At 37.2% G+C, this 21,840-nt stretch overlaps 1 protein-coding gene across 15 annotated transcripts in view; it reads left to right on the top strand.

Annotated features, from left to right (window-relative positions):
• MARCHF1 (membrane associated ring-CH-type finger 1) overlaps positions 1 to 21,840 on the top strand; it is a 299,519-nt gene that overhangs the window by 178,848 nt on the left and 98,831 nt on the right. For 5 of the 15 annotated variants that reach the window (XM_066996116.1, XM_066996118.1, XM_066996117.1 and 2 more), the window contains one exon: positions 19,577 to 19,716. The exons of the other annotated variants lie outside the window; for them this stretch is intronic. In XM_066996116.1, coding sequence (XP_066852217.1) covers positions 19,577 to 19,716 — 140 coding nt within the window. The remainder of the gene's footprint in view (positions 1 to 19,576; positions 19,717 to 21,840) is intronic. 15 annotated transcript variants of the gene reach the window in all.

Raw genomic sequence — 21,840 nt, 5'->3', positions numbered from 1 at the left:
GAAACAAATTGCAGTACAACTAAACTTTGTACTACTTAACTATTTACTTTATGATACTTAACTGAGCAACTTTCACTGCCATCTGAATGTTTTCAGTAGTGGAATATCACAAGAGGAGGAAGTAAGTTTTTAAAAAATGTCACTTTGAAAGTAGAATTGGCTTGCTGCTGTCAGCATGCCAAATTCAAATCCAGATTGCAAGTGGTAGAGTGCGTTACAGATCCTATTTTCAGCAATGTTAGTCTGCTGCTGTGAAAGTATTAAATAAATCCTACATGGAGAGTGGTAGAGGGACACCATGGAAGGCATCCACTAAATGAGATCACTACCTGAAAAACCAAGTACCTTTTAGTTTTAAGATTATTCATTTTTTTTCTGTCTCCCTTCCTCAGGTTCACATCTGCTCCATTGCTTACAATATGTCGGTAACATTCACACAGAACTTACTATAAATTTTACCAATCTGTTAAATACTAAAGTACACTTTATATCCCTAGCTTTTGTAAGAATTTGCCTTACAGAAGTGGAAAACTTTTTGGAAAACCCACTTCCCACAAGCGCTGGTTGTTTTTCCTTTTCCAAACCCTTATCACACTGTGCATTAACAGAAGTGTTTTATTTATATCTTTGTTACCCTTTCCACTGTGTCCACCCCAGTAGTTTGTATTTCTTTCCTCCCAGTGCTTATGTGGTGAGTCATGAGTGTAAGAAAAAACACAGTCAGCATATGCAACAAGGGGGAAGAGAGGCTGATCAAATATACTGTTCCTGATTCTTTTAAAGCTGTGTTTCTTGGCCAAGTACTTGTCAGCCCAGATTTCAACTTGCTCTTCATTTCAAGTCCAGGTTTCTCCTCACTGAAGAAGTGCTTTCCTGCTCAGTCTCACCCTCCCTCTGTTGGCTTCAATTTTTTTCAAAAATAAGCCACAAAAAGCTGTATTTCATTTTTTTCTGTTTTTAAAACCTAAAAGATTTCAAGAGAAAGAATGATGACAGAAATGTAATATCAGCTGAAAAAATAAATGTTTCAAATAATCGAGACTGCCTTAAAGAGTAAGACATTTACAGTTAAATATTTTCTAAATTACAGCTTTAGCTAATAGTCTTATTATAATACTGTCCAAATCATCACAAGAGGTGTTACACAGTAGTGTTTAAATTAGAGTATGTGGATAGGTTATTGATTTCTGATCTTTCATTTTTCAGAGACTGTTGAACAATATTATAATACCTAAGGCTGATTCATCTAAAACTTAGAATACTGTGCCGTCTACCATGGTTTTGGTTCCCCTTCTTTTATAAAGAGAGGTTTAGCATGCATTAGGCAAACTAGGCTTGCCTAGTCCTGTGGTTATAGCAGAGAGAATATGGAAATCTTTACTCGGAAATGTGGTCGTGGAAGTTTAGTGTTGTCCCATTGTAATACCAATTCCTTTGAGTTCTTTAATCTGAATTATGCAAACACAATTCTGTACTTTGTTAGAAATCCTTGATTCTTCAAATGTCATTCAAATGAGACAATGAGCAAGTGATTTACATTATATTACATGCGGGACAAGTCTTTTTTAAAAAATCAGTTATCTATTTTCAATATCTGATCGAATAAATCTCTGGCAAAAAAAACGGAGATAAGGAAGGTGTGTCAAGTGAGAGGCCATCAATGTGACCTATTCATTTCTAAACTATGTGAATAGAAATGCTGATTCACAGAAAATGAACGTAGTTGTTTTACCATAGCAAAGATTTTGCATTATTTTTAACATGAGCTGAAATCAAGCGTCACAAGAAGGGAAGGTACATTTATATGGGCATATTAGTCTGAGAGGAATGATCCTATCCTCAGAAGATCATGATATGTGGTACGAAGAGATGACTACTAAAAAAAAAATAAATTGTACTGTGGATGAATTCTTTCAGAAATTAGGGATGTTTTATTTTTGTTTGTTTCAGTATAGAACCTTAAACTTGCTTTTTTTTAATATATATTAAGACTTTTTTTTATAAAAGTTATTGAAGTTAGAGACTAATCAGCTTGGTTACTGACTTAATTTTTCCTTCTAAGCTGAGAAATTTCTTGACAAACTTTATTGATTGTTTTTTAATTTCTGGAGCAGATGTTTGTCTTCCATGTGAGACATAAATTGCAGGATGTGGTAGAGGTGATGAAGTTTACACTTTTCATAGCCTTCAAAAGTTGTTGTAAAATATCACCAGCTGTGTTCCCATGGGTTTGTCACTAAAATGCCCTGCTTACATGTACACGATCCTTGAAATTCTGGGAATGACAGATTTCATCAAGTCAGTTCTCAAACCAGATAATACAGAATTGCTTAATTAGGTGAAACATAATCTTGAAATATGAGATTTCCAGTTTTTTGAAGCTCTTTGAAACCCTTTTTAAATGCCTAAGCCCATATGTTCCTCATGCTGTGCAAAACTATTCAGAGGGAACAAAGCCAATTAAAACTCAGACATCTAGTGGAACTAGGTAGCTGAGGAAGACGCGTGGCATTATGGGTTTGCACCAAGGATTTTAGCTGACAATGAAGGCTTTGTGGGGATTCAAGCCCACGAGACTTCTTACTTCTGTTGGCTGCTGGAGGACTGCTGGCAGCTCAGGTGGGGCCTCGCAGTGACACATTGCAACCCAGGGAGGCAGAGCTGCTGTGAAGACACCACGGGGATGTGGCAGCACGAACCCTGCATGCAGTAATGACTGCCTACAGCAAGTCTACCAGGCCTGTCGAGGCTCTGCAAATTTTGTGTAGGACTGCCTTAGCCTCCTGAATGTGGTGGGAGTAGAAAGATATTCATGTTGTTTTGAGGTGTTTTTTTTTTTTCTCCTCCACTGTAGTATTGAATAATGTGTGTTGCAGAGGTGAAAACTAAAACACCACCACATATTCATGACAGACTTCACAAATAAGCTTTATGGATGTCACAGGTTTAAAATGAATGCTCTAATAGTAGCAAAAATGATATTAAAATATTAAAGTTAATGTTTGTTTTTTTTTTTTTCCAATTAAAAGAGTCAGATAGAAAGAATAGTCAATGGAAAAAATAATTCTTTCCTAATTCTAGCTCCATGCAGTCCCAGAGAAGGCTGCTCATTACATACATCCTGCAGGAGTACTTGTTAGAAGTGTCTTCTCTTAAAAGCGGTACAGGAATGTGAAGAGGTAGAGACCTTGTATTTCACAAGAATCAGAGGGGGAATAAAAAAAGCTTAATTCCGAGATGGTATGTCTGCAGGGCATAAAGGGATCTGGCCTGCAGAGAACTTGTAATCTCATGTTCACTTGAACTGATTCATACAGGAGTGCTTGGACATTTTTCTTCACAAAATTGTCTAGGGCTTCAAGTGTGGGATTGGTTTTGCTCAGGTGCAGTGTGGCCCCAGCTGGCTTTATTTGTTCATGCTGTGGCTTCGTTAGCAACCCTTCGCAGGCTGTGGATCCTGGGCAGGGCAGTGCTCGTGTGGCTTTTCAGATGCCAGCTCAGATGCGGACTGGTTTAATATCCATTTCACACCTGACCTGCTTCCAGCCCTCTAACCCATGTGGCTGCAGACGTGCCGTATGCCAGCTAAAGGAGGTGCTGAGAGCCAGGCTGTCTCTGCACCGAGGTGGCCCTGGGACTGCATCCAGTGTGCTGCTGATTTGTGGCCTCTGTGGCTGATGACATGTGGGTAATGGAGAGGTTTTTGTGGATTTATCTATGCTGTAGTAAAACGTAGTAGGAAATTAAAAGTCATGTTTTGAAGAAGGACCTAGACAGTACAGTAAACATGGTTTCATGTTCTTTTCTTCTCCCTTCTCTTTGTTGGTAAGTGATCATTGTCTATGTGTATGAGGTAACGGAAGGAAGAGCAGCATGTGACTCTAGAACTAATAGAGTTATAGCACATGTATCCCAAGCTGCTCTCATTTTGCTGGTTTTTTTCCAACTTATTGTTTGATTTGTCAAGTTCAGTGACTGCCTTCAAGCGATACTTAGTAATCTTCAGAATTGGAAGATCCTAGTGTAAAACCTTGAATCTGTCCTCCTTCCACAACAGAAATATCTCATTTATTCCTGTTCTTCAACTGTGACTCATTTCTGTCCAACACAGAACTTTCCCTACTGTTCATGAGTATTTGCTTAAATGTCTTTTTCAGGAAGACATGATGTAAAGCTTTTCGAGAGGCCAGGCAGATAAAAATTTTCTCTTCTTTGTTTACTATACTTACTGCTGACTTTCCTCCAAGAACTGTAAGAGGCTAGAGAAGTTGGATTTGCCTTTATAGGTTTCTACCTGTTTGTCCTTATTACCCCATACTTAACTGTTTCAGGTTAGATTTAGCTCATTCTGAAGGTGCCTGGCTTAATAGCTCAGAAGCCCATTACTAGTGTTTTTTCTAAAGGCAGTCGCAGCACTAGTTGCTTAGGCAACGTCCAGCTCTTATGTGAAGCCAAAGAGTTGAGGCCAGCTTCCATCTCTGTGTGAGTTCTTACTAATCAAAACCGTATCGTGCAATAGTCCAGCATCACTTAAAAATTTCTTGCAGCTTTTGTTCTTTGCAAAATACAGTTACACTTCACTATTAGCAAATGCTACTGTCAAGTGAACCTATGATAAATGTTCAAAGCCAATTAAACCAATTTTCTGTTAATCTGAGGTTCTGCCTGGTAAAACAAACTGAAATCATAGTTTACAGAAATCTTAACTTGTGCTTGTTGAAAACCAGACCTTGTAATATAAACATTTAGATACAGCAGATCTTCAGAATTAGGTTAAACGTATGTCTGAAATTGAGGTTTGTGACAATAGCTCTGTGATGGCTTATTGTAAAATGCTTTTAGCATAATTATTCCCTTAGCAGTGTGTAGTTCACCAGTTCTGAATATGTGATCAGTTCAAAATATACTAGAGAGGTGTTTGGTGACTGTGAGGTATTTCTGTAAGTTGCCTAAAAATGTTTAGAAGATCCTAATAGAGTTCCCTCAAAGAGCTACTGTTCTTAACCTCACAGTCACAAAACAGAAAGATACAGCAACAGCCAAAGACCCTTGGGGCACTGTCACAGGGAATAAGGATCTTCCTATCTCGCCTGTTACCTACCAAGCAGTCTTGGTTTGATTTTGGCTACTTGACACAAATTGGCAGACTGAACAGCTGCTTCATTTTCAGAAGAATATTTAGCATATTTACCTGCTGCTTGATGAATGAAGGAGCAATGAATTATTCTGTGCAAGCAAAGACTGAATGATGAATCTAAACTATTAGCAGGGAGTTTAAATTGATGCCATGCTGAGAATGCAACTGATTACTGGTAGCTCATACCCAGAGAGAAAAAGATTTAAATTTCAGAGCACAGATTTCCCACTACTATTTACAATTTGCTTTATGATAGAAATGCTATTTAAATATCTTTCTTTCTAAAGAGGAGGGAGAAAAACCAGAGAACATGAAATATTTTGTATTTTGGCTGGTGTATTTAGTTCTGCTGCCATTTGTTTTATACTGTAGGCCTGTGATAGCTTTCTGCTGACCTGATAAATTGCCTGGCCTGATGAGTGGTTGTCAGTAAAGTGTGACTATATATTGTTGTCTTAACATTTAATTAAATTTATATAATCAGCAACCTCTGACATTATTGTGGTAACTGTAAGGTAGAAGGCCCTAATTAGTAAACTCCCATAGTCTTTAAAGGGTGTGCTTGACATTCATCTTGTCTGTACAATTTGCTTATTTTGCCAGTTTCTGAATGTGAAAAATGTACATTCCAGTATGCTGAGAAGATTCCATCCTCTATTCATATTGCAGGACTTTTTCGTTTTTCTTTTTCATGTGGCAGCAGTTAGTGGCAGTAGCAAAGAAAATGTGTAATTTTCACACTTCTGATACCATGCCACTTCATACTTGTACTGAGCTTACAAGAAGAAAAACATATTTTAATTCCCAGTGTTGTTTCTATTTCAGGATTTTTTTGATAACTTCTTGTAACTCAAAGGACTATATGGTGCCTTCTGTAAAACTGTAAAAAGTATTCCTTCTGTAGTAGAGCTACAGAACCACTAAAAAGCAAATTTGAGCTGGCATGTTCATTCTGCACTGCTACTCTTGTGGGCTTTTTATTTGGTAGAAAAATAACTTTCTGGAATAAAATTTTGCATATATGCTAACAACTCAGATGCATTTCTTTTTGTTCTGTGGAGGAACTTGCATTTAAATGTCATATAAAAAAAAAGCAAAAAGAATCAAAACTAAACCTGTTCTGCTTGATCTCAGATAACAGAAGTATATTCTTAGTGCAAATATATTTTCTATTTTCAATTTTTTCTTTTTCTTTCAGTGCAGGAAGTGTAATATATATATAAATATACAATATTAATCTGTATTAACAACAAGTGTTAATGTTAATAAAGCAAGCTGCAGTCCTATAGGTTTTCAATAAAGACTTAATACATACTCAGGAACTCAATATATGCTATGTGTGAGAATAATCTGTCCCTTCCTGAGGACACCATGTCGTAGTGCTGTGCTGGCACAGGTAAACAGGTCATCGTTTTAGACATACTGAAACATCTCTGTCAGCCCAGGGGATCCTGAGCCTTCCAAACATGATACAGCTTCAGCGCAGACACAAGATTAGCAGTCTGTCCTTCACTTCTTAACTCAACCAACCCATAACGATTTGCAAAGTGGGTTAACGTGTGCTTAACGCCGTGGAAGTTCAACTATAAAAACAAAATGCCCAAAGGCCACTGCCTAATAGACCATAAGGCTCCTGTACCTGCTGCTTTGCTGTTTTATATTCCCTGTGCATGTTTCATTTCGCTGTTCCTCACATGGCAGTTGAGTGTGTTTGACCCCACTATCTGAGTATCCCATCTGCACCTTTCTGTTTGTCTGTCACTTACTCCTATCCGCTTCCACGTGATTATCAGGGCCCTGACCTGGATTTGCTGTACCCCAGCTGCTGCAAAAGCTGAGCAGGGAGGGATCTTCATTTTGTTCTTGGAGTCTTTTAACATGAACACTTCAGTAGCAATAACAAGCCAGCCTGTGTGTAATTATTTTTACCTACATACTTCTTTTTCCCCTCAAGACTTCTCGAAATACTCCTTACTTTTGCTGGACTGTAGTTAAATGCAGCTCTTACCTTCAGAATGAGTTTCCCTCTGTTTAGCTTTCTAACTAAGTGTTAAAGCTGAATATAGGCCACCTACCTACATGTGCTTTTGCATTCATCTCTTTTCCATTATTTCTTGTCTCCTGAGGCAAACTTGATTTCTGTGGAACTCTATACAGAGAAAAGGTCCTTAATCAAATCATATCTGTGGAGCTTGTGCTTGGCAAGTGTATTCTCAGTCCGCTCCTGCATTTGAGAAAGGGAGAATGGAATGGCATTGGGAAAGCGTATTTGTTCCCATCAGTTAACTGAGAGTTATGGCGTGGCGTATATTTCAGAACTGTCATTAAGTCTCCTGATAATGCAGTAAAAAGTGGTTTGTTCAAATTATATATTCCTAATATATGTTTCTGAAGAGAATAAAATCATTAGTGCCAGCAAGGAAGGATGCTTGCTTACCTCAAATGAGAGAGGGCCTTCGCATAAAAATGATTAGAGATGTATTGCTCATCTTGAAAATAAATTGTTTAAAAGAGAGCTAGAAATGTCAAAGTACTACAAACCTTAGTTAAACATTAAAGCAATAAAAATGTCTGCATTTGGTCTAAAATGTCCAAATAATAAAATCTGAACTTAAAAGAACTGTACAGCTTAATAAAGGAGACACAGCCTATGAGCCAGCTCAAAGGGCTGCTTAGTATAGAAGTATTTTACTGATCGGAACAAAAGAGTACGTAGATGGGTACGGATTGCAGAAGAAGCCAGAGTTGGTAACTGAGAAGGGAGAATTTTTCAGAAAAAGATAAAAACAGTGTTCTGGGGGAAAAAAAAAAAAAAAAAAAAGAGCTGTAAAATTAGCCAGTCAGTACAAATGTTTAAGCACAGGAGAGACTGCGTTGGTGAATGACTTTGCCTGCCTGGGCTTTAGAAGGCTTTGGCTCAAGATCTTCTTGAATCAGAAACGTGGCTACTCTTGGCAAGGGATTTAATGCAGGTGATGAATGGCATAAGATATCTCTGAAAAGCTACAGCTTGCACCTTGTCTGTAGAAGGCAGAGAATAGCACTCTCATCTCAAAGAGATTGTAGGAAGACAAATCATTCAAAATTATGGGATGCTTAGGTGTTATTGGTTGGGGACACATTGAGTACAGGAAGATAAAACTCTTTAAATGATGCTGCAGAGCTACTCAGGTTAGCACTGAGCCTATTTGAGAGGCCTCATGACTGCCAAAGGCTGCTGTGAAGTAGTTTGTGTGAGGGCAAGGCTTATGGCTTAGCCATGGAGCTGCTCAGAGAGTTACACAGCTTTTGGGGCGGTCTCCAAAACTGCACTGCCCCGTGCCACATCCCAGAACTGCCACGGGCATCTCCATGCTGTGCTTTGCTGTGTGGGCCTCAGCATCGCTGTTCTGTACAGTGTGAAAGGCGGCAGGATGAGAGGTGGCAAAGTCAGAGGTGGCACAGTGGCATGCTGCAGGGCACTGTGGAGGTAGAGATCAAACCTTCCGGGTGGCACAGGATGGGACTCTGCTGCCTGAGCTGCTGCACCACACCACAGCCATGGCAGAGCTGGAAATCTTTTTATGTTTGCCCAGGCACTGAAGGGAGACAGGAGAAGGGAGACATCGCTGCGCCATGAAGCATTAGCTTTGTCTTCTCCTGTACAATCCTGATCTCGGTCTTGTAACTCTCCATTTCATCGGTGTCCTTGCTGATGTCTGCTTTCTTTGTGGTTCTTTGGAAATACTAGCAAGGGGCTGGATGCCTACTTTGTGCTTAGTCTGAAACAGGAGAAGCTGATGCTCTGCTTTAGTTTTACGCTTTAATTACCAAACACAGCAAATACTACATCTGAATTTTTATATATATATTTTATATATAAGCTTTACATACAAGCTCCATGAACCTTAGCTTGCTGACAGCCATGAGTATTGCTGTTACAGTAACTGCATGTCCTGCGTTGTTTGTGTTTTATAAAGAAGCAAAATCAGTATTCTGTATGGAAAATAATTAGTAATTCATTATGGTTTGGCATTACAATGTTTTTGGTTTTGTTCAGCTGTCAGTACCTTTATTCATTTGCCTTCATATTCCTTTAGATAATTCTATAAAACGTTATTGTTGCATTGGTTTCTGGCCGCATTTAGCTCCTTATTATTTTTAATAAGTAGTGCTTGTAAGAAATTTGTTCCTGATTATCCACCAGTACAAATTTTTAGCTGTTCTGTGACTGATGAATAGTCATGAAATATTTTTGCTGAGTGTTAGTTGGTGGAAAATTCAGTCACCTCTGGAAACTGAGGTACGTATATTTTCTATTTTAAAAGTACAGACTTGAAATCAGGTGAAATTTGGTATTCTTTTGGAAGTTACATGTTAAAACACTGAAAGTTCATAGAATCACAGAATGGCTTGGGTTGGAAGGGACTTTAAAGATCACCCAGTTCCGACCCCCCTACCATGGGCAGGGACACCTCCCACCAGACCAGGTTGCCCAAAGCCCCATCCAGCCTGGCCTTGAGCACCTCCAGGGATGGGGCATCCACAGCTTCTCTGGGCTGCCTGTGCCAGTAACTCACTACCCTCACAGTAAAAAATCTCTTCCTTATATCTAATTTAAACCTAGCCTCTTTTAGTTTAAAACCATTGCCCCTTGTCCTATCCCTACACTCCCTGACCAAGAGTCCCTCCCCAGCTTTCCTGTAGGCCCCCTTTAGGTACTGGAAGGCCGCTGTAAGGTCTCTCCCTGGAGCCTTCTCTTCTCTAGGCTGAACAACCCCAGCTCCCTCAGCCTGTCCTCACAGGAGAGGTGCTCCAGCCTCTGATTATCCTCATGGCCCTCCTCTGGACTCATTCTAATACTTCCATGTATTGGAACAAGTTAAGTTGTGTGGTTTATAATAAAGAAAATCCTGCTAAATATTTTGAGAAAGGCTTATGTTGTTATCAACGATTAATTGGTTATGCTACCTAATAAATCAATGTGAGCCAAATTCCATTTGATGAAAACTTGTAGCAGGACTACTGAGGGCAGAAAATTTAGATTCTTTTTTAGCAAAGGTGAAATAATTCTGCTAAGTAGTCATTACCACTAAACTAACTAAAATGCACTGTTGCAAGTAATCCTTTTTCATACCATTAGGATTGGACTTCAACCGACCCCCCCTTCTGGTTTGTGTTGCAAAGATCATCACTGTGGGTCCGATCTCGGCTAGCACAAAATTGTGACAGATGGCCTGTTCAGGGTATTTCAGGATAAACGGATTCCAGTTATTTAAGTTATAAATAATGACTGGCCTACTGGCCTAATGCTGCAGTTACTGGTAACAGCTTAAATAACTATTCCGTTACATAAACAAAGTATATATTAGCCTAACAGTTAAAAATTAAGTGAGTAATTTTTTGAATAATGTTACTGTGATAATTTTCAACTGCAATCCCAGAAAACAAATAAAAAGGCAGACCTTAGATTGAATGCCTAAGTTCAAAACTAGAACTCAAAAAGCTGAAATAATACTTTAATGGGGTTCTAATTAGACTGTAATAATTATTGGAAGCAATTAGTCTTGTTACTCTGGATGTTGTCAAAAAGAGAATCAGGAAATGCTTGGGTAAATTAAGTATTAATGGAAGAATAGTTGAAGTATTGTGTAGCACGTCTAGTTTTTATGTTTGGAGTTAACTTAGTGATATGAATAGAAAAGTTTTAGTGAACAGATAAGTAAATCCAGAGAGGGGCCAGAAGACTGGATAAACGTCAGCATGGTTCTCTAAATTAGAATTAGTGGGATTCTTAAGGGTGTCCTAAAATATTTTCAAATTAAGCCTGAACTTTATTTTTATAGGACTTTATAAAAAAATAAAAAAGAAGAAGCAAAACTTAAAAGCCTAATTCATAGGATAGAAATATAATTTTAAAGTGTTTTCCTACTATTAAACATTTGATGAGCTCTTATTTAATGGTAATGTTTTTGCACTGTGTTGTTTGGGGAATAAATAATGCACAAAGAGTCAAAAGCAATAATGAAATTTTAAATAAAACATTTAAGTGCTTTAATTAAAAAGCAAAACAAAACAAAACACAACAATAGTATGTAGCCACATTTTTTCTCCTTAAAGAGTTGGCAGAGTGTACGTGCAGGGAATATGCTGGGTGTAACGGGCTTAATTATTATTATCAAGTTTTTATTTAAAAATGTTTTGTTTCATCTTGTTTCTGAATAGAGACTGAACCTACAGGAGCAGCTTAGAATTTCACAGAAGTGTTTCTGCTGGCTTAGCTGGGGTGCGGTGATTGCATTTCTGTCATTCTGGCATCACTCACCCTGAAAGAGATTCTGAAAATTATCTGAAATTAGGTAAGAATAATATTAAGACCTGGCATAGATAAAGTAGCAGTGGCCTTCTGATATAGCCAGTCTTGCACTAGTTGTTACAGAGTCTATTATAAGAGCAAGAGTATCTAAACAGCAGGATAGGCCTTCAGTTCTGGCACTGATGACCTTCATCTAGTATAGACCTGGCAGATAGGGATAGACCTATAGATATGGCAGACCTGTCACAGGTACTGTAACCAAACTGCTCATGAGCATGAGATTTCCACACTCATGACTGTAAAAGATATATATGTATATATATACACACACATGCCCAAAATACTGTATTTGACAGAACTTCTATTAAAAGTACTTCTATGACAAAGGGGGGAGACCACAACGGTCTGGCATGCTTCAGCATTTGTACTTCTGGCACTTCAGTGAAATGTGATTTTATTTAAAACCCATTTAAGTTCAGTATGAATTATCCATCCTTTGAAACAGGGGTGCTTAGTGGTTAATTTATGCCTTTCAGACATCTAACCTTTATTAATTAAGTAAAATAAATTTGTCTGTCTTTATATTTTGCTTCAAAAATGAGCTCTGCCTGATTCAAGGTGGTTTTTTTTGTTACGTCTTAGATACACACTTTTTTTCTCTATAAACCACATAAGAATGAGGAAAAGCTTTGCAAGACAGACTTTCCCTTTTACATATGCAGAACAAAGTTCATTAAAGACCTAGCTTAGCTTCTTATGCCCGGTGTGTTTGGATAACTGCACGCATAACTTTGTTATGAGTTAGTTATCGCTTTACCATCTCATGGATTTTTCTGTGGCTTCCCTGAAGAAGGTCCATCTGCCAAGTGCTCAGTGTATTTTTTACACGTATTTGGTTTAAGCGGCTTGGCAATCGCGCATGGTTAAATATATGCAAACTCAAAAAGCAAAGCCACATAATTTGTGCTTGTTCTCAAAACAAGAACAAACAACGTGTTTTTTTCAAGACTGTTCTCCTTTCTGCTTGGGAGTCTGATGTGTCCGGAATTTACATGCACGGATCCTGCGGAAGGATTAGGCAGCCTTTTGTCACTCACCTGTAGGCAGAAACATGCAAAGACCACATACTGTTGCTATGCTTTTGAAATCTCTGAAGACACTGGAGACATCTAACCTTTGATGAACGAAACGTTCCCAAGAAAGTTAGTTGTGAGCAAGAACCTTTTAGAAGACAAATTTGTATTTGGTTGTGGTACAGAGGTTGCTAATTAAAATAGTTTCTAACAACTTTGCATAGGAAAATACAGACTTGGCAGCATCTACAAATGTCAAGATTATATATATATCCATAATATACAGGTGTCTTCTTCTAATTCGTCAACATTTTCTTGCAGACTTCACAAATGCAAAGAGGCATAATTACAATATTAAAAACTTAGTACAGGGAAAAAAACTGTTACAGTTTCTCTAAAGAGCCTTGAGTGATTTAAAATTGCTTTCTGCTTCACACAAGAGATGTTTTTCATTCTGCAAAAAAGAATGTGTGGACTATAAAGACAAACATTCCTACATTTTTATGTCTTTAGAAGCCCAAAAGACTATTTTCTTTGAAAGCTTTTAAAGATTTCTTGTCACCTGTTGGATGTAGTGGTTATATAATGGTTAGTCAGAGCAATGTTACCTGCAATAATTTTGCACCAGTCATATTCAATTGATTTTATTGTCAGCAATTAAACTGTTTTGAATGAAATTATGATCCTTAATTTAGACATATACAGATTCTTGAAGGGCTAAGGATAACTCAAAATATATTTTAGCATTATGTAAGAAAAATAATAAAGCATTGGCTTTCTATTAGTTGGAAATAATGATATTGTTAATTATGATACAGAAGAATCAGAATATTAACTTTTATAGTCTGAAAATTTATTGGATAACATTTAGTAATATGAGAAGATGCTAGTTGATTCTTTGAATGCTGGCTTAATTCAACAATTTAAGTTAGTTCTAGAAAACTTGGTAATAAATCTTAGAATACAGGGTGTACTCTAAGGCTGTGTGCTGATACTGTGGTTATATTTTTAAAGAAATGCTGAAGTGACACATTTTGTAAGCATAACTAAGTTACATGACAGCTTTGGTTTATCTTTACAGCTAGGGAAATGCATTTGCTTGGGTGTGACTGGGTTGGTAGTCATCATGCAGTGCCCTTCTGGAATCCATCATTAAGAAATGTGAGAATGTGTTTGAATTCAGATTCTTGTGTCCACTTAATGCAGAAGACTTAGATTGTGTGCATGCAGTAACTATACAAGAAAACTGGTAGCAGTAGATTCTTCATCGGCACCATCATTCTAGGTGTCATGAGTTATTCCTGGGCTCTGGGCATGTGTGCTTGTTTTTTCTTGGTCTCTGCATTTTTTTTAATGTGGCTACCACGTTAGGTGGGTATTTTAGCAAGTATTAGCTAGGAAGATATTTTTTTTTATTAGGTTGATGGCCTTTGAGGCTACTGATAGCCTTTAAAACATTGTAAGTTATGTAGATAAAATGGTGGTCTCAATTTAATTTTAAAATTTTTTTTTTTTTTTTTTTACAAAACTACTGCTCAGTTTGGAGTGGCAGGTGGTACTTAGTACTTACTGTGAAATAAACGTTGTGTTCGTCTTTTCTACTTCTCTAAATTGTACTGGACTTGAATATTCTACAGCCATTAACATGATCACATATCTACAAATACAGAGGTGATTTTCAAACTTGAGATTGAGCTTCTTATTTGTAAAAACAGAGTTGGAGTCAATATGCTGTTACGCCATGGTAACACGGAATTGTTCTTGAAATACACAGCAGTATTGACTTGCTAGTTAAGTAAAGCCCATGGCTCCCTTGTGACACACAAACAGCACAAGCTACTGGAGCTTTCCAGTGCTTCCAGCCCATGAATTTGTGTTTATATTCAAAATTGGAATAATTGATTGGAAGTCACAGCTTGATAAGACTAAAACAAGAGATACACAAAGACCAACAGGGACTATATTTCTCTTACCAGAGCTCAGCAATTGAAGGCTATTTGCATTTAAATATTCCTGCAGCTCTGCTCCTGGAGTATTTTGTTGATCTGTCAAGTCATGTAGTGTGTTTAGGTGCTGGACAAATACCATCACTTTGATTGCTTTTGGGAGTCTTCGAACACAGAGAACAAAACTATTAGCTTAGATAAAGAACAGTATGTTTTGTGTTTAATTTCCTGCTGATTTATGGTAGTTACTAGATCCTGGGAAGTACTGCAAAAAGCATAACCTTTAATAATATGTCATTTTAATTTAGTCTTTATTGAGGCCTTTGTTACCTGAATCTAATTACTTTCCTGAATTAATTCTATCGATTCTTTTCTCTTGCCAGATTAATGAACTTTTTGAGATGTTATGCTTTTATTTTGTGTAACTGGCTGCTACCTAATACATCATCCTTAACTAACCCTCTATTTATTTGCTGTTGACATTGTGCAAGAACTTGAATCTCTAATTTTCTATGTCCCTTTGCTTGTCTAAATTCTAGGTAAAAATTGTTTCCCTGAAGAAAATATGGGTGAAGTAATTTATAGGAACAGAATTAAGTTTTTTTCCCAGCAGTTTATTTGAGATGGTAATCCCTCAGTTGTATGTGCAAATACAAAGTCTTTCTTTCAGTTATGATCTGTATAGTTGTAGACATCATTTTGACTCATCCAGGCAAATAAAAAAACACCAAGAATTGCAACTGTTCTGAGTAGTTCTGTGTCCCCAGAGGAACAGAATAGGACCGTGCCTATAATCAGAAGGCTCCCAATCTTCACAAGTACAGGCAGTGTGCAAGGGGCTGGATGCTCCCCTACTGAGGGCTGATGTTAGCGTTGCTCTTGGGAATGCCCTGCTTACAGATCCTTGGAGGGCTGTTGCCGCAGGTAGGTGGCACGCACTGCTGCCAGGCATCCACTCTTCACTACAGCCGTGCCTCACGTAGACGCTGCAGAGCTCTAAACTAACATCTGCTCTTAATAGGTCATAAACCTTTGAGAACCTAGACTTCTTGCCAGCTGACGTTGGAGAGGAGCTGCTGCAAGTTGTTAAAATGCTGTAGACCTGTCTCAACTGTGTAGAAACTCATAATGACTTCGGGTAGTTACCTTTGTCATACTGAACTACAGCTGTTGCCTAGGGTTTATGCTTCTTTGTCAATTTTAAGTACCAGGAGTATCCAGCTGTGCAGAGAGTCATTTTGTAGAATATTCCCCAGACTGTTATTTTTCCGCTTCATCTGTGATCAAACCCAAACTGTGTAGTATAAAACACTGCAGGCTTATATGTGATGTGTGGAATTGTATTCTCGGGTTGAACTGGCTCATATCCACCCCAATTATGAGGAGTACATGGCTCTAGAGATGGTGGATTTTTGCACTAATTCTCTACACTGACACATCTCTGGAAGAATTCACTGTACACTGAAACATGCAGCAGTATAGGTTCATTTCTGCTAAAAGTTTACTTGAAATTTGGTAGACAAGGTTTGGAAACAAAGTAGGCTGACACATAAAGCTCTGTTAAAATACAAGCCTCAGATAACAGTAAGGTGGTAATTCGTAAGTAGTAATAGAATATTAGAAAGGTTCTTCACTGAAGACCCAAACCTTTGTCTCTTAATAAGTGATTGAGAGTGTGATGGTTCATAAGGAAGTTTCAACTAACTATTCGTGTGAGTAAGTGCTCGTTAGTAAGTGTAACAGATTTTCAAGCTGGTGTTAGGCTTCTAGGAACTTGGGAATCATGTTTTATTCCTTGGGTGTCTTCTCATCCACTTAGCTTAAATATACTAGGTTGACTTAAATATACTAGATTGATACCATGGAGGTGTTTAGGACCAGGTTGGATGTGGCCCTGGGCAACCTGGTCTAGTGGGTGGCATCCCTGCCCCTGGCAGGAGGGGGTTAGAACTGGGTGACCTTGAAGGTCCCTTCCAACCCGAGCCATTCTATGATTGATTCTATGCTGATTCTTTGACTTTAGAGTGACTTTCTTCAGTACTGGAAGGACTGGATATTTCTTGGGGAGAATGGTCAGGAAGTTTTCTGTCTGAACGGTGATCTGGAAACAAATATCTTTCAACTAAAGATTGAAGTATTAATATTTTAAAATAAAAATGAAGACTTTCTCAAGAGTTATCTGGTTGTTGGTTTTGTTGTTGTTGTTTTCCCAAGTTAACGTTCTTTCTTCGGGGTTAAAGCAAAGCAGTAAAGGGCTCCCAGGCAGTGAGCTGCACCAGCTGAACGTGCAGCCTTCTTGTTCATGATGTGCATTTAGAGAAAAAGTCATTTTCCTGATATCTCTTCAGGTATAGAAAGCTGAAAAAGTCATACATACATTCTTATGGACTGTAATCTTTAAATTGTACACTTCTGAAGGATACTTCAAAAAATTCATACTTTTATTTCAATTATGTGTTTGTTTTTTTTTTAAGTTCTATTTTTTTTTTCTCCAACTGAAATTAACCTCTAGTTTTCAGGCACCTGCACAAAAAGAAAATATGTATATATACACTAATCGTGGTAGAATGCAGTTCAGCAATCTTTACAAATGTGATAAATGAAATCTGCCTGTAAGTCCTGTGTGTAGTGAAAAGTTCTGTTAAGGAGTTACTGATTGATGTTACCAAAATGGAGAACCACTTCCCCAAAGCTGTTTTTCTGTGAAGGTTCAAGTGGCGTGGAAATTTGGCTCAACATCCCTTCTACAAACTTCACTTGCCAATTGTAAATGAAGTGCTACCTCTTTGCCTAGCCTCAAGTGCAGTCTTCAACAGAGCAGCAGCAGCACATCCCTTTTCATCCAGGTTGAAATGACCAGTACCATACCTCATACAGTATTATAAATCACCCCTCTGCTTGTAAACTCCACTTATGTGACAATATGCAAGGAAACACCATGACAGGTTCAAGAGCAGCAGAACCAAAAGATTTGTCTCATTTTGAAAAGTCTAAACAATACCAAAATACTTTCTACTTGAAATTTTGAATGAAAACCAGGAAATTCCAGAGATATACGAATACTTCTGCAGGCACTTTATTTCCTCAGAAGACTTCGTGTGCTCCAGTTTAAAAAAAAAAAAAGGAAAACAAAGAGACCAGCAGAAGCAGAAATCAGATTCCACTGTTATTTCATCCCTGCTTAGTTGGTAAATAATATTTCAGCACAAATGTTGTAGAAATTAGCTAGAATATGTAGTAGAAGCTTGAGAAAAAAAAAGGGGGGGGGGATGTCAAAGGATGTCTTATGTTTACTGCTTATTTTTCCAAGTTGCATAGCAGTATGTGCAGATGCTTACTCTTCTGTTGCTTGTTCGGATTCTCTGGATTTCCTTTTAAGTACTTCCATATATGTTGGATATACAATGAAAGTAATTTAAAGCATGGATTCATTTTTTGTATCTGTATATAAGATAAATCCACAACTTTTCACTGGTGCTTGGTTTATTCTCAAAAACAACCGTTTTGGTATGCCGAGTTCTGCTAGTTGCCTTCATGAAATCAAGGAAAATAAACAACCTCTTAGAATTTGCAAGACAGTGGATGCTCTGATTCAGTGGAAATGGTGACTGCTGCTAAGTTGGTGGCAATGAGTTTAGTCAGCCCTTCAGTTAGACTTCTTGTGAAGCCTTTGCTGGATTGTACTCATGCCCTGAAATACTTTATAATACAAAAATGGATTTGATTCAACAGGTCATCAAGAGCCTATGTGGCAGCCTTCGTGTAACTAATATTTTGCTGGCATATCTTTACAATTCCTGTTAAGATTTCACCTGTAGAGTCACTCATCTAATAATTTCAAGCATGAAAAAGCTAAGGCTAGTTCCCACTTGCTCCTTACTGTCAGTTGCATGAGGTTGTTTGGAGAAGTGCATTTAATGCTTTGAAAATTAAATATTAATGGTAAGTGTGGAAGTGAATTGAATAGAACTGTAACTATTCAAGAAGGGGCTGTAGTTTATTAGAATCATAGCCTGGAAAGATTAAAGCCTGCTGTAAACAGAAGCATGTCCTTGTGTACTGCATGGAGTATTGTAGGGAAAAGTAAACTTACTTTGCAAGTATGTAATGCTAATCGCTTTAAATAGGTTCTACTTTGCCATGTAAGGTCTTTAGCGTTATTTTACATATGTTCCAGATCTATTCAATCTAGCATTGAAGCAGTAGTCAGTCAACCTGGCAGGTTCATCTTTTTGTTTACTGTATTTCATGATGTTACAAAAAAACTACACTTTGAATTCAAAATGCTATAAACAACCAGATTAAAAACTGTTGTTGTGGAGGAAAATAAATTGCTCCAAGTTACATTTTGTAATTAATTAGCGAAGTTTGGCACTGAAGACCTGCATTATGTATTGCAGCTGGGAAAAGTAGATTGTTAGTTATGAAAATTTTGTACACTTAAAAAACAAACAAACAAAACCCCCAGACTTAGTCCTCTATTTCCAGAATGTTAGTGTTACTTAAAATAAATTTTCTGTTACTATCACGAACTAAAAACTTCACATGCAACTTACAGTTGGCATGTAGGATTTATTGCTGATGTGTGTATTACTTTTTGCTATTTTCAGTACATCCATTGTATTTAGTTTCAACACAAGCCAGGTATTCTGGTGGGTGCAGGCATGAGTATGTACATGTATGTGTTTTCCCACTATTAGTTTTTTAATACCTTCCACTGCTTTAGTGCTGTTTCCTAGTGGTTTCTGAGAATGTGGGTTATTGTATCGAAATGTTATATGGTTTTAGGAGAGATGCTAGTCTCACTGTTATTTTGTAATAGAATTCCTTTAAAATAACACTTTAATAGAAAAGTGTCAACTTAAGAAAGATTTAAAGGGAGAAGGCACTGAATTTTCTGACCCTAAAATAGTATTAATGCATGTAACTTGATGAAAGTGTGTAGCTCTCCTCTAACCTGCATGGCATAACCCATCAGAGTACTTTAAATAAACATGTTCTAAAAATATGTTTATAAGCTTGTTTGGATACAACTTAAAAAGCTGTTTTTAAAGGCATGCATCCAGAGACATGCAAGCAATAAATTCAAAGTGTCAATGTTTCAGGGACTCTAAATTATTTTCAGAATTTCAGAAATTGAGAAGGGATAAGTGGAAGGAGAAAATGTTGGGCTGGTGCCAAGCGATAGCTCGTAACCCTCACAGACTTCCAAACAGCACAAGAACACCCGAGGTCTCAGGTGATGCTTCACATAACTCTACTTTGGTGAGTGAAAAGTTGCATTTTATGATGGTGGCATGCACAGATGAACTTCAGAGATGTTAAATTACTTTTTAAAAATTTAGTATTTTCATTTTATTGCATTGCCTCAGTGTGTGAAACCTTTTGACATAGCTATTTACTCTCTCCATTTGCTATTTCTTCATATTTTATGTTATGCATGGTCCATTCTGACTTGCATGCTCTGTTAATAAATCACTATTGATATTTTGTGAATGGTACAGTGTTTAAGTAGGAAATGTCCTGATTTGGATTACTTATATTCTTTGTGATCTTAATCGATGCAATAGCATTTGGTCCCCGATGAATACATCTGGACATTATCTACAGGTACCTTGCTTGCTCTTTGCTTTGCCTGTTACAGGAACAAGGTATAATATGTCTGCACTTGCATTAGGAAGAGAGATTTTTAATTGATCTTTATATATTTCATGTGATCCTAAAATAGATGGTTGAGTTTCTGCATGCAAATCTATTGATAGAAGATGTTCAGACCATATAACTTTGACAAATTACACATTGGGGTTGTCATGAATTGTACCAAGTCGAATTAAATGACTCATTGACAATGATTTTAATCCTGCAGTTTTTACTCTCTCAAATAAATCCATTTACATCAATAGACCTTCCTAGGTGAGTAAGAACAGATGTTATTTTGTAAAGGCATCAGAGTGACCCGTATGTAGGAGCAAAAATTGCATATGTATTTGTTTTTCTCCAACTGTATTGAAATGTTCAGTCTCTACCAGAACTGATTATTTGAAACACATTCAGTTAAATATGACTCATCCAATTTAATAAAGTTTAAAATAGGAACAACATTTTTCTGTCCTAAGAAGCACAAGGTATCAGGAGGTCCTGCCCTCCAGTTGCTGAAACATGGACAAGATGACATCTAAACGGAAAAGTGAATGATTATTTTTAACTGCTGATGAATGTGGTATTCTGAAGAGAGCTATAAATGAGGAGGCATTGGTCTGTTTGGAATTTGTTGACAATCTCATTATAAATAGACCATACAAAATTTTCTAGTTCAACGGTAGATTATACAGAATGTAAGTTTCTGCTAAGGAAAAGAAAAAAAGCCAGCACTAAAAATTGCAAATTTTAGAGTTCAATCCTAGATTATTATTACAGCTCATTTTTTTCTGGAATTATTTACTTTAAGAAAAATACAAATTAATTAAAAAAAAATGAGTCAGGAAACAAGAAATGTCAAATTTATTATTCCCATATTTATTTATTTTTTTTTACTTTTTTCCCTTAAACTTTATTACTATTAATGTTTACATAGTACTAGTAATAGGAGACAGCTATCAAGGAGATTAGATATATGAAAATTTGCATATTTTGATTTTTGCTTGACTGCTAGTCATTTAATTCAGTTTGATATTTCAGAGGTAAACATTCAAACCATTCAGGTGGGATTTGGAAATGATGAACTGGGCATGCAGTTCATCACAGTTGAATCGGTAGAGTTAGCATGTTTTAACCTTATTAAGATTCAAAAACAAGCTTGTTGAAGCTCTAGGTTGCTGCTTAGTTCATGAAGTGCCTAAGAAAGCCAGGGATACAAACAACTGGGGAAGATACTATGTGTCCTGTAATGTCCTGATTGGCTATAGGATGATAATCTTCACAACAGGAAATAAAGCAGTAATATCTCTTGAGACCTGTCAAGCTTTCCTCTTCATTTTCTTCACTTTCTGCTCTCTCAACCATTATTCTTTCTGTACAATGCTTTGTGAAACAAGTGACTTCCAGCATTAACTTTTGCTGGCAGTCTTTCCCACTTGTGGACTGTAGGCTGAAAATCTGTTTTCATTATGAACATTTTAAAACTAAAATCTTGTTTCAAATCAGTTTCGGTTTTGCTTAGTCTTAGCTTAGCTTTTAAGTCTGAAGTATTTTGCTTAGCTTAGTACTGGAAAAGGAAATGTAGTGAAAAGGCAGAAAAGTGAATAAATTACTTGTAACTTCATCTGTTCTATTCTAGCCCCTTCTTTCTGAGTTAATATTCACTTTTCAGTGCACTGCAGCTCCTTGGTGAGCTTGCTTCCTGTAAGGGGGAGAGTTATTTGGTCTGTCGAGAGCATATTTATGGTAAGA

This window comes from Anser cygnoides, chromosome 4 (assembly GCF_040182565.1).
Source record: "Anser cygnoides isolate HZ-2024a breed goose chromosome 4, Taihu_goose_T2T_genome, whole genome shotgun sequence".
NCBI classification, from domain to species: domain Eukaryota; kingdom Metazoa; phylum Chordata; class Aves; order Anseriformes; family Anatidae; genus Anser; species Anser cygnoides.
This window is presented reverse-complemented; position numbering and strand designations above follow the sequence as displayed.